Source organism: Cannabis sativa, chromosome 5, assembly GCF_029168945.1.
Source record: "Cannabis sativa cultivar Pink pepper isolate KNU-18-1 chromosome 5, ASM2916894v1, whole genome shotgun sequence".
NCBI lineage: Eukaryota > Viridiplantae > Streptophyta > Magnoliopsida > Rosales > Cannabaceae > Cannabis > Cannabis sativa.
Window position 1 is genome coordinate 1,420,125 of NC_083605.1, and position 13,816 is coordinate 1,433,940.

A 13,816-nucleotide genomic window follows, 5' to 3' on the forward strand; every position below is an offset into this window, starting at 1 on the left:
TGAACTTTTTTTCTTAATACAACCAACTTGAAGACAATGCTTAATATGAACAGATACAAAAAAATGTAAACAGTTTTGTCATAGCACTTTTAGATCGGATTATAATTAAACTTTATTTTAATGAAAAATCAATTCGAGTCCTATTATCTTATTTTAAAAAATACAGGCCCATTTCTATTATTTAACAAAACATGCGATTCAATTTGGTAACTTTTGCAAGGGTCCAAAATGGTATTTACCCTTTAAAAGTCAAATCGTTTCTTTTACAAAATTCAGATTTTACATATACAATTTACAGAAGAAGAAGTAAATTATAATCAAAAATCAAACTAAGGCGAATAACGAGAGAGGGTCTTCGAAAACGAACGGCTCAGATTATTCCACGTTTCAATTCAAGATCAGAGAGAGATCGAAATAGAGGCAGCTTGAAGGAGCTGTTGAGCGCGTGAGAGTTGATTAAGGAGGGAGACGATCTTCACGTGGTCAGCACGCGCCTGATCAACAGCCTCAGCTTCGAGCTCCCCGAGCTGAGAACAGAGTCTCTCCTCTGCTTCTTCGGCGATCCGGAGTCGCTGCCAAGCTTTGAGTAGCTCGTTCCTCATCTCCTCCTCTCTCTCGCGGCTCTGTCTCAGCTCTTGTTCCAATTCCTCGTTCCTCTTCTTAAGCGTAGTGGAAATCTGGTCTTCGAAGGAGGACTTATCAGTTGGCTTGGTCACCGCCATTGTTGTCTTCTTCTTCTTCTTGAATTTTGTTAAACTGAAAATTATGTATGGTTTATTGTGTGAGTTGTGGTAATGAATAAGGTAGCTTTTTATAGGGCCAAAAAAGTAAGAGTGTCCAGGTTCAATGAATGTAGCTACACACGATTTTTTTGCAATTTCGTTTCCTGACGTATTTGCTTCTTCTGTTATTATAAATATAAATGAAAAAAATAAAAATAAAAAAATAATGGAAATAAATTATAGACTAATTTCCTCTTGAATTTTCACATTTGTTAATTTTTTTAATTGTTGAAATTATTGAATTTAAGTATTTTTATTAGATTTAAGGATTATTAAAAATATATGTTGTATTGGGCCGTATTGTATTGTATTATATTGAATATGATTATATATCATATTTTTATATAATACTATATTAAATTTTAATTTATACTAAAATATTATATAGATGAAGCTCATACAATTCAATACCACATATAATTTTACATAAAAATATTTTATGAAATACAATTTAATATAATACTATACAATACAATACGATGTAATACGGCGTACCAAACGAACCCTTACGAGTATGATTTAGTAGATATCAAATTAAGGACATGATTTAATATATGGACAATCGTCACATTTGTAAAATTAAATGAAATTGGACAGAAGTTCTTAAATCTAATAATTTCAACAATTCAGTAAAATTTTTAACAACTTGAAAAATTTTAAAAATATGATTTGATATATGTCAAAATTCATCGGGTAAAATTATATTTCAATTTTATTCTTATGTTTAATTTTTGAAATAAATTATAGGACATCGTGCTCAAAATAAATAAATAAATAAATTTTAAGACAGTCTTCAATAAAGAACCGTTGCTAATAAGAACTTTTTAGTAAGTTATACTTATTTAAGGTTAAGGTTTAAATTTTAGAGAATTTTACATAGGGTTGATAAAATTTAAATATTTTATTGAATAAGTGATTGTTTTTTCTTACATTGCTTGGTAAGTAATTATTTAAATTTTATTGTAAATTATTTTTTATTTTTTAAGAAAAAATTATAAGACATCTCACATAATTAAAATATAAAAAAATTTACATAATAGATTAAAAATTTTAAAAAATACTTTAACACATAATTTTTTTTTTTATTTTTACACTTGTTATTATTACATTATACACTTTCATATTACAAAAAAATCAAAATTAAAACTATTTTGATCATTGAAATTTTAGAATTTCCAAATATATATATAGATATATTTTTCTTGGATAAAAGTAGAACGAACGTGGTCCACTCTTTACGTTAAGTTACCTTATCTATTCTATACTATCAAATTGTTATTTGTGCACAAAACTTTGCCATGCTCAACCCCAACCTAACCAACCATCATCCATGGCCATGACCATGAGCTTACCATCTCCAACCTCAACCACACTCAAACATAATAACAACAACAACTTTTGCTTCTTCCCAAACACTACAACAAACCATCTCACTTTCATCAAGAATAATAATTATAACAACAACTTAACCTTAAGGTGCAAATGCAATGCATTATTTGGAGTTGGAGATATCCCTCAACAATTGGAAGAGGTTCTCCATTTGGATTTGGACCAAACTTACTATTACTTGGAATTAGAGAGGATTACAAAGGATTTGTCAGAAACTCAAAAATGGGGTTTTGTTGTTTTTGCTGGAATCATTTGGATTTACTTGACTGCAAGGCCTGGTGTGCTTTTGGGTGCCATTGATTCTTACCTTCTTGCTCCTCTTCAATTGGGTTTCAATAGTTTGATTGGGAGAAGAAATTTGAAGAGGACTGATTTTGTTGTGGGTGAGAAATTGGGTGAAGGGTCTTTTGGGGTTGTTTATGCTGGTGCTGTTGTACCTAAAAATGTTACTCTTGAAAAAAAGAGGGGTAAAGCTAAAACAAACAGGTTGGATAGTAGGTTCAAGGAAAAAGTCATTCTTAAAATGGTAACTAGTTCTATATTTCTCTATACTTAATCTAAATAAATTCTTTTTATTCAAATTTCTTGCATTTTATGGCTATTTTGCATTGTTTTCGGTTTGTTTGAAAGCAACTGTATATTTACTATGTAGTGTAATTATTAGGGTGGTAAAAATACAAAATGTGTTGGATATGAGGTGTAACTAATCTATATTTCTATATACTTGATTTCAAATAATTATGCCCTTGATTTCTCAATGGACTTTTAAAGTTGAAATTTTTAATAGTTATGTCCAATTATTGAAATTTCTTGCAACTGTTGTATTGGAACTTTTAGAGTTTATTTAGTATTTGTTTACATTTCAACCAATGTTTAGTTTTGGTTGGAGAGAAATGATAACATTAGAATAAAATTTAAAATGTATAAAAAGAAAAAGTTTGACAAAAAATTTATTCTTTATTTTATCTTGCATTGAAATGGAAGTCTTTCCGAATAGTCATAGTAGAAAGTGATATTTCAATACTTTAAAATGCAATCTGAAATAAAAATTGATTCTTTTTCATTCATTACTTCAAACCGAACGCAACCTTAATTCCTATTTTGAGTTTATTACAATCTATCAGAACAATTTTTTCCCTGATTTCTCAGTCTAGTTGAAATTTCTTGCTACTGGGTAGTGTTGGGATTTTTGGAGTTTATTTATTGTTTATTTTAACTACATATCCAAATAGGAATTGTGAATTGTTTTGTGTTATTTCTTATTAGTGAGAATTTGCAGGTAAAAGTTGGAGTGAAAGGGGCTGATGAGTGTGCTGATTTTGAAGAATGGTTTAACTATAGACTCTCAAGAGCAGCACCTGAAACATGTGCTGAATTTCTTGGCAGTTTTGTTTCTGACAAAACCAATTCTCAGTTCACAAAAGGTGGGAAATGGCTTGTTTGGAAATTTGAGGTACATTCTTCCATGGTACATAATTTTCCTTTCTTTTTTTTTTACTCATAGGCTAAATGATAATATATTTACCATTTACCAAACAGGGTGATCAAAGTCTGTTGGATTACATGAGGGAGAGAAACTTTCCATTCAACTTAGAATCTGTCATGTTTGGACAAGTTTTGCAAGGAGTGGACTCAGTAAAACGCAGTGCATTGATAATCAAGCAAATTATGCGTCAAATTATTACTTCCTTAAAGAAAATCCATGACACCGGCATTGTTCATCGCGATGTAAAGCCAGCTAACTTAGTGGTAACGAAACGAGGACAGATTAAGCTCATAGATTTCGGTGCTGCAACAGATCTTAGAATAGGCAAAAATTATGTCCCTAATCGCGGCCTCCTTGATCCTGATTATTGTCCTCCTGAGTTATATGTCATGCCGGAGGAGACACCGAGTCCTCCTCCTGAGCCTATTGCAGCCTTACTTTCTCCTTTTCTTTGGCAGGTATTGTGATTTCGTAACCGTTAAAAGAATAAATAAGTATTTGTTAGAGAGTCTCGTATTACTGATGTATGGAAAGATAGTGGAATATATAAAATGAACGAGCTACTCCTCTCATTACCAATTAGTTTTAAGATAGAACTTCATTCATCTTATTCTAAATTCTAACATGGTATGAGGGCAAAAATAAACAAAAAAAATTCGATCGAAGTAGACTAAAAAAAAAAGGCTGCTTATGATCGAGTTGTGGTGAGCAAATAAAATAGCTACTATCTTCAAAGAATATTAGAGAATCCCACATTTTGAGATAAAACCTCATTCACCTTATCCTCAATACTAACAGTATTTTTTGGTAGATTTTGTTTACATCATTAGTAATTTTACCCTCCAAAATATGACGAGTATCATATTCACAATTTGGCGTTAGTAATAATTTAGATGGCAAATGTAATAGTTGTCATAATTCGAGGATAAAATTACTAATTATATAAGGAAAGTTTAGCATTTTCCTTATAGTAATAGTTCAGAAAAAATATTTAATATGGATAATAGTTCAGGAGGCATGTTTTTTTTAATTAAATCGAGTTGTTAATGCTTTTTATCATACTTTTGCAGCTGAATAGTCCTGATCTGTTTGATATGTACTCTGCTGGAATTGTACTGATGCAAATGGCAGTACCAACATTAAGGTCATCAGCTGGCTTAAAGAACTTCAATTCCGAGCTAAAAACATTCAACTATGATTTAATCCGATGGAGAGAATACACTCGTCGATTGCCTGATTTAACGATTCTTGATCTTGATTCGGGTCGAGGTTGGGATCTAGCAACAAAACTAATCTCCGAAAGAGGAGGATACCTTAAAAGAGGGCGATTATCGGCTTCTGCTGCATTGAGGCATCCTTATTTCTTGTTGGGTGGTGATCAAGCAGCTGCTGTTCTTTCAAAGTTGAGCTTTAGCAAAGACTGAATATGATATGGTACAGATGAGTACATTATTACATTACATTGCATATATACATAAATTATACACTTTTCAATTCTTTAATTAATTATTGTAGCTCTTGCATATGTGATTTCAAGAGATCAAAGTGTACTTTTGAGTTCAGCTAATAAATATATAATGAAAAATAGCTGATGAAAGCTTTGATAATATAGTGAGGAAATTTAAACTAACTTTGAGTATGTTTTTCTTTTGTAATTTGCAGTACTAAATTCATTGAGTTGTTCCTTATTGATAATTCTTAATTTCCACAACTTAAACAGTAATATTGCTATCATATTTATAAGCTTGTATTGTATTATACTATAGTGTGTTAGTAAATTTTTTCTTTGATACATTTCTTATTGTTATGGAATCAGGGCCAGTCCTGAAAATATATGGGATTTAAACTATGATTTTGAATATTATGCCAAACACTTCAGCTAACTAACCTATGGATATTTGTAGTTTATAATACACTTAAATTTTATTAAAATAAAAGCTTAATAAATTTTTTTATTTTTTTTTTATTTTGGGCTTCCGAAAATGTTGGCCCTTGACACAGACTTAGCCCGCCTATGTATGGAATTGACCAAAATTGTCTTGTGAATCACCAAGTTTTGAATAATGTGGATCTTGAGTGAACCACATCGATAGTTTAACTTTGCTAGGCTGCTTGTACTGGTTTTTATTACAGTACCAAGAAAATAGTAATCACTCCATACTATATCAACTAAATTTTGATTTGGGTAGCCATTATTTTGAAAAGTTAAAAGTTAAATTATTTTAAAGATAAAAGATATTATAAAATTTTAATTTTTCTTAATCATAAATCATTCCATACAAAATAATTCATAAGCATAGACAAATTTAAACACTTAAATTTATAGGTTAGTTCGCCCACCATACACAACTTCAAATTTGTAGATGTGACGATAATAAAGTTTAAACTTTTTATTGTATATTATTTTTATATAATATATATTTAAATATTTGTACAAGTTTTAGATTTAATATTAGGCTAATTAGTAATTTTTCCCTTTGAACTTTGACATGTATTAAATCGTGCTCCCTGAACTTTTTTGGCCGTTAAAAATTCCTCCTGAACTATTGAGATTGTTAAATTTAAGGACTTTTGTTTAATTTTAGTAAAAAAAATTTAACATGGATGAAAGTTCAAGGGGCATGATTTAGTACATATTAAAGTTTGAGGGGCATGATTTGGTAGATATCAAAATCTGGGGAGCATGGTTTAGTACATAAACAATCACTGAAACAGTAAAATTGAATGAAATCAGACAAAAGTCCTTAAATTTAACAATCTCAATAGTTCGAGGGAATTTTTAACGGTAAAAAAAGTTCAAGAGGCACGATTTACTACATGTCAAAGTTCAGGGAGAAAATTTACTAATTAGCCTTAATATTATGGCTATTTATGGTAAAGTATATGGATTACAGAATTATTAATTAATAAATATGACTAAAATAAATAATTACTTTCTTAATATTTACAACTCAAAGCTCAGCCGTCCACATTAAGAAAAGGTTATATTTTTATTTAATCTAATTTAAAAATTTAATATCATTTTGATTATTGTTTTTACAGACGAACATGGTGGGTCAAATGTACAAATTTCAAAATAAAAAATTAAGAGTTTCCATTGGCCAAAGTCCAACAATAATGGAAATTACATTTTGTATATTTTTTGGAGCAAATTTTTATTTTTATTTATATTTTTAGAGGAACCTAAAAATAGGGGTATCTATGCATTTGTTTATGTTTGCAAGTTCTAATTTCAAATTTTTTTGGATGATATTTTACAATATTTTAAAGGATAGTTGCGACGAAATTCTTTAATATTTATATTTGTTATACATATAATCTTAATAAAATAAAGTGGCGATGAAAACATCTTATCTTACGATTAAACACATATGATCTTAATAAAAAAAATAACAGCAAAAGTACCTTATTTTGTTATAATGATATCTTTTTTTAGTTGTTAAGTGTCAATTAGGTCGATATAGGACTAAAAATGCGTACACTTTGTCTAAACTTCTCAAAAACCCTGAAAATAACATTTCAATTTTTAACCAATGATCCATAAAAATCTATTATTATGGCATGAATTGGCTGGTAAGTAAGGACCAAAATTCAAGGTCAAATATCAAATTTGCACGTAATGTGATTTTGGCTACAATTCATTTTCTTCATCTTCACATTCAACCAACTAATAATAATACTCTTAATTAATTAATTATTATATATAAATTATAATCAATATTTCTCGTTAATTAATTACTGAAATTTGTAATATATATAATCTGATAACATTACTAAACATTAATTAATTAAAAGAAAATAAAAAAGACATATAGTTTCTTATTTTACAAAATTCAGATTTTACATACAATTTACAGAAGAAAAAAGCTCTTGTAAATTATACAAATCATTAATCAAAAATCAAACTAATAAAGAGAATAACGAGGGCCTTTAAAAACAAACGGCTCAGATTATTCCACGTGTCAAGATCATATGATCATCATCATCAGAGAGAGATCGAAATAGAGGCAGCTTGAAGGAGCTGTTGAGCGCGTGAGAGTTGCTTAACGAGGGAGACGATCTTCGCGTGGTCAGCACGCGCCTGATCGACGGCTTCAGCTTCGAGCTCGCCGAGCTGAGAACAGAGCATTTCCTCGGCGTCTTCAGCTATCCGAAGCCGCTGCCAAGTTTTGAGAAGCTCGTTCCTCATCTCCTCCTCTCTCTCGCGGCTCCGGCTCAGCTCTTGTTCCAGCTCCTGGTTCCTCTTCATGAGCGAAGTCTGGTCTTCGAAGGACTCATTATTAGTTGGCTTGGTCACCGCCATTGTTATGTTCTTCTTCTTCTTCTTCTTGAATTTTGTTAAGTGAAAATTATGTGTGGTTAATTATTGGTTGAATTAAGAGGGGTTTTTATAGGGCTAAAAAGTAAAGGGTGTCCAGGTTCAATGAATCTACACAGAGACCATCTTTATGCAATTTCGCTTATTAAATAAAAATAATAATAATATAAATTATATTTCTATTTTTGTATAAATGTTATTTGGTGTTTGTACACGTGTCGATGTTTAATTTGTTGTTCGGTAACTTCAATGGACTAATGAATCATATGTATAGATATTATTAGCTATAATTACATAAAATATTATTTTTTTTAAAAAAAATTATATTTTTTAAGTTTAATTTTTACGTTTTTTTATAGAAACAAAACGAAAACAATAACAAAACTACTTAAAAGTAATAGGAGAATAACATTCAATCAACATCAAAATAATAACTAAAAATAATTATAGATAACAAAAAATTAACAACAAAGTAACAAGAGTACAACATAAAAAGACAGTATTTTTTGTAAATAAAATCATAAAAATCACAAAAATATTTAAAATTCCGTACAACCGTATTTTTGTAAAAAAATTTATTCTTTTTGTGTATTTGTAAAATAATCCCCTATTATTAATGGGAAATTTGAATTTCCATACTTACAAAACCCCATTATTTTTTTCCTAAATACATACTTACTAAAATTGCTAATATATGCCAATTTTATTAATTTTCCAAAACTAACCCCATCCCCCCAACCCCTCTCTCTTCGTCTCTCTAAAACTGGGTAAAAAAAAAAACACAGTATTTACTCCATTTCCGAAGGAAAAAAAAACTATTATATACAGTTGAAAAACCAAAGTCAAAGTCAATTATGTCTTCAAATTGAATGGGCCGGGCTTGAAGGTAAAGTCTCTCAGTCTGTTCATTAGTCTAAACCTAAGCTTACCCTTCTCAGTTCTCACTCTACACTGCTCCTCCGCTTCTCTGAGTCACTACACACCATTACTGGAGTTTTTTTTTTCTTTTTTTTTTCCGGTTTGAGAGAGACGAAGAGAGAGGGTTGGGTCCGATGGTCGGACCATGGGGTCCGATGGGGTCCGACCAAATCGGACCCCATCGGACCCGTGGTCCGACCATCGGACGATGGAGTTTTTTTTTTTTCCAGTTTGAGAGAGACGAAGAGAGAGGGGTTGGGTCCGATGGTCGGACCCCATCGGACCCCATGGTCCGACCATCGGACCACTGGAGTTTTTTTTTTTTTCCGAGTTTTTGAGAGACGAAGAGAGAGGGGTTGGGGGGCTGGGGTTGTTGGGGTTTTCTTCGGGTTTCGTGGGTTGAGCATCGGTGACAGTTTGGGGTTGGGGTTGAGCGTGGGTGAACGTTTCGTGGGTCACCGTTTGGGGTTGATGGGTGGCGTGGGGTGTTGGTGAGTTGAGAGAGAGAGAGTCGGCTGAGAGTTGAATTCAAATGGGAGGGTTAGTTTTGGAAAATTAGTAAAATTGGCATATATTAGCAATTTTAGTAAGTATGTATTTAGGAAAAAAATAATGGGATTTTGTAAGTATGGAAATTCAAATTTCCCTTATTAATTAAAGGGTAAATAGCGGTATAAATATCTAAAATTATTAAATTAAATATAGAGCCTATATAAGATTAAGATTTTAGATCATTTGGTCTGGACGAAAACATGTAGCATCAATTACTTATAATTTTTTTCTTAATAAATTTAAAATAGAGTTTATGCAGCTTACAAACTCAAAAATTTGAGTACTTATGCCACTATTTATCCTTCAATAAAAGAGAAATGTGATTGTCATATCGTTATTAGTATAATTAATTATTAGGTGTCATATAATTTAATATAATAACTTTTAAATATAAGTATTTACACCGTAAATTACAGAACGAGAGAAAAGTAACAAATAGTAAATTGAATTATATAGTTTAATTTCTAAGATGGGAATAAAATAGAGGAATATTCTCTATATTCTTGTGTAATTTAATCAAGTCCCATGCATGACGTAAATGCTTTTAAAATAGAGGAGTTTTTCTAATGAATTTTTATTTATATTTAATATTTATATAGTGTAATACCACTACCACATTATTATTTTATTTTAGAAAAAATACCGTTTGGCAAAATAATCTGAATAATAATTTTTTTATCACTCATTTATAATAATATTAACTTACCCTGATTTTTTATCTTTGTTTATTAATTATTAATATATATATTTTCTTATTATGTGGTTGAGGTCATCGTCTATAATTAGGTTTTCTTTTATGGGAATACAATTTTGAGTTTGACAAAATAGCAAATGTACTCATTTGTCAAATAATGAAGAAATCTCAAAATTTCTAGAAATTATGAAATTAAAAACAAAGTTTTTAGAAATTATTTGATTATTTCAAACTTATTTTGCTAAAAGTCTTTTTTTTCACTAAATTTTTTCAATTTTTTTTTTATTTGTATATTTAAAAGCAATTTTTTGTATTTATACAAAAGTACATGGAGTAATTTTAATCGCAACCCAAATTTACATTACAACTCATACATTAATGAGTAACTTAAATCGTCAAAATAGAAAAAAAGTTAAAAATAATAGTATATGAAATGATTAAAAAACAAACTTACTAAAATCAAAATCATAAAAAAATGGCACAAATAGTTATTCATACTTTATTTATTTATTTATTAATTATTGAAGCAAGTAGTGATCAATATTAATTCATAATATTTTAGTAAAATATAATAATTGAAAAAAATTATTTGGAGGGTCACCCTATATACCCTACGTACGTGCCATCTTTGCCATACCATAATATCTAGTTTTGGAAGCTTTCTCAAGTTGCCTTTTTTAGTCTCTTTCATGAAGATATTTATTTATTTATATTCTTTTCTTATATAATGAAGATATTTTTATATTATACTTACAAGCAATTCGGCCAATTTTTCAACTCTTTCTATTTCATCAATTTAAGTATAAGAAAAGTAATAACCAGACTATTTCTCATGAAATATTGAGAACATGATATGAATTAGTTGTTGGGTATCAATTTAAGTCCCACATCGGAAGAATAGATAATAGATAAGAGCTGCCTAAATATAAGTGTTTCACGTACTCTGGTCTTCTGAAAATGTGCCAAAAACAAAACCGTGAAGGGTTAAACTAAAAACAGAAATATCATATTAATGTGTGGCTGCCCGAAAAGTGGAAGAGCGGGGTACAACATTAGTGAATATAACCTCATTGATTTTCTTTTTCTTCTTCAAGATATGTGTCTAAATTTGATAAATCACACGACACTTGTAGATAATTGAGACATTTCCTAAAAAACAAATTGAATTTCATTTTGTACATAGTATCCATAAATCATTTTTAGTCAAATTGTTGGTACAATATAAATAGTAATCAATATTTACATTATAATATTAAAAGATTACACCGTTACAACAAGATAGTATCTTAAAAAATGAATAAACCGGGATGTGGCTAAAAGAATACTCATAAAAGTATCTTTACCAGTACACCATATGGTCAAACTGTTAGGGTTTATAAAACACTCAAGAAATATATAAATCACAGATCTAAACATATTCCTAAAATTGCTTTAATATAGAAAATCCTAAATCATAAATATATAAAACCTTTATTAAATTAAAGAAGAAGATGATAAAAGATGAGCGGAAACACTAACCTGAAGCCATTGTTGGAGATTGCAGAGAAGGTTTTGATCTTCTAAGAATACTATTTTCTTAGGTATTTTCTCTGATGGAGAAGGAGAGAATACAGAAATTCTAGGGTTTCTTGGGGACCACTAGACTCATCTTAGAATGAGTTTTGGGTATTTATAATTTGGCCCCTCAACAAATTGTAAATTAACTTATGTTATCTACACATTATTTTTAAGACAATTTAATATCCTTTTGATACCCATAATATAATTGGTCACTTAATTTTGTATCACACTTTATAATAGAATATACATTATACATATGTGCCCACAACAGGATTTTAATCCAACACAAACAACCATTCTTTTACTTCTTTGTCTATTTTTTTTTTTTTAATTTTAATTTTTAATATAATACACGAACTGTATTTTTCAAAATTCAGGGGTGTTACTGTTTTGTATAAAAAAAATATTTGAATAACATTTAGAAATAGGTCATTAATTCATTACTACTAATTAATCCCAAAAAACGACATAATAATTAAGAGTAACATAATATTCTGCCAATATTGTAATTTGTATCATGTACAAGCTATAGTTGATCTAACGACAAGTCGTTTTTTCTATTCATAGCTAGGTAACACCTATATTCCTATTTTGCTTGTAAAGACTTTAATATATATATAAATATATATATTGAAAAATAACATATGATTCTTAAGATTTGGTAATATATATATTGCAACAAATTAATCAAATTAATAATATGTTTTCATTTTGCCAATCTACAAGCTAGTTAATCTAACCACGACTAGTCGTTTAGACAAACCTTAAGATCATACTCAAAGCTACGACATGTTGTTTAGACAAAACCTTTAAGATCAAACTCAAAGCTTGAAACCTAGTTTATCACAAGAAATATTATATGATTCTAAAGATTTAATGATGTAAATTAAAACACAATAAATAATATGAATAATTTCATAAGGCACTATTTTCTATAAATTAATTACATTTTTACATTTAAATAATGATTTTTTACATTTTTACAGTTTTCCAAAAAATAATACGAAAACAACATAAAATCAACAAAAATACTACATAAAAGTAACATGAAAATAACAACAAAAAATCAACAACAAATTAATAAGATTACAACATAAAAAAACTTATTTTTAGTAAATAAAATAAAAAAAATCGTAAAAATATTTAAAATTCCGTGAAACCGCATTTTTGTAATTTTTTTTTTTGTTGTTGTTTTTATGTTTTTGTGAAATAATCCCAAAATAATATGTACATTTCATGCAAATCCTAAATTTTCACTAAAGAATTAATCCTATACATATATGTACTACTAATTATCTAATCAAAACTTAATTAATTATGATGAAGATTTAATTAATTAAGTAATTAAACATAAACAAGTTCAGAGTTGAGTATAGCTTGAGGTTGAAATGGAATAAAGAAATCATGTTGTTGATGAGAACGATAAACATTCATAGTAATAATTCTCCGATCAACATCGAAACAGAACACGATCAAATCTCCAGCTCTAAGACCACGATCATCAACAATCTTCAACCAATCATCTCCCAAAAAAATCTCACCATCATCATCTGATTCTGATCTCAATTTCAGCTTCGTCAAAATCTCGATATTCTCAACCGTCTGATCTTTCACAACAACCTCGAATCGATCCTCTTTCAAATCGATCAAATCTCCATGACTCCTTATTCCTTCTCCGATCTCTCTCGGCATCTGGATTCGATCGATACCGATCTCTGCTTCGTCCAATTTCTTCACACACAGAAATGAAGATGACGATCGCTGTTGATCAATTTGAGGAGGAGGAGGCAGAGGAGGAATCAGAGTTCGATTACTACGGCGATCTAATCGGATCACTGTGACATTGATAATCATGTTGATGATTGGGGAAATTTGATGAACAAGTTTCATGAGCAGAACGTCACCGGCTCTGATTCCGCGATCTCGGACGAAGGAGTTCCATTCGGGTCCTTCGATCTTGAGAAAACCGCGGCCGCCTTGGTCCGGTGGTAGGGGTGTGAAAACCGGGGTAAGACTGCGAATGTTGTTGTCTCCTAACAATCTGTCGCTGATGATGATTGGGATTGATTCAATGGAATTTGCCATTGGATTTGGGAGAATGAAGTTGTTGATGTTCT

The 13,816-nt window shown here is 29.8% G+C and overlaps 3 protein-coding genes across 3 annotated transcripts; 1 reads left to right on the forward strand and 2 right to left on the reverse strand.

Annotated features, from left to right (window-relative positions):
• Nucleotides 1-202: 202 nt before the first annotated feature.
• LOC115717448 (protein RESPONSE TO LOW SULFUR 4) lies at nt 203-919 on the reverse strand. Its single transcript, XM_030646436.2, has one exon. The coding sequence runs from the start codon at nt 720-722 to the stop codon at nt 399-401; it is 324 nt and encodes a 107-aa protein (XP_030502296.2). The 5' UTR covers nt 723-919; the 3' UTR covers nt 203-398.
• A 1,083-nt stretch (nt 920-2,002) lies between these two features.
• Nucleotides 2,003-5,287, forward strand: LOC133037734 (serine/threonine-protein kinase STN8, chloroplastic-like). The gene is made up of 4 exons (XM_061115189.1): nt 2,003-2,697; nt 3,451-3,624; nt 3,711-4,115; nt 4,728-5,287. Exons 1-4 carry the CDS (start codon nt 2,113-2,115, stop codon nt 5,079-5,081), a joined length of 1,518 nt encoding a protein of 505 aa, XP_060971172.1. The 5' UTR covers nt 2,003-2,112; the 3' UTR covers nt 5,082-5,287.
• Nucleotides 5,288-7,445: 2,158 nt separating this feature from the next.
• LOC115715635 (protein RESPONSE TO LOW SULFUR 4) lies at nt 7,446-8,028 on the reverse strand. Its single transcript, XM_030644293.2, has one exon. The coding sequence runs from the start codon at nt 7,958-7,960 to the stop codon at nt 7,643-7,645; it is 318 nt and encodes a 105-aa protein (XP_030500153.1). The 5' UTR covers nt 7,961-8,028; the 3' UTR covers nt 7,446-7,642.
• Between the last annotated feature and the right edge of the window lie 5,788 nt (nt 8,029-13,816).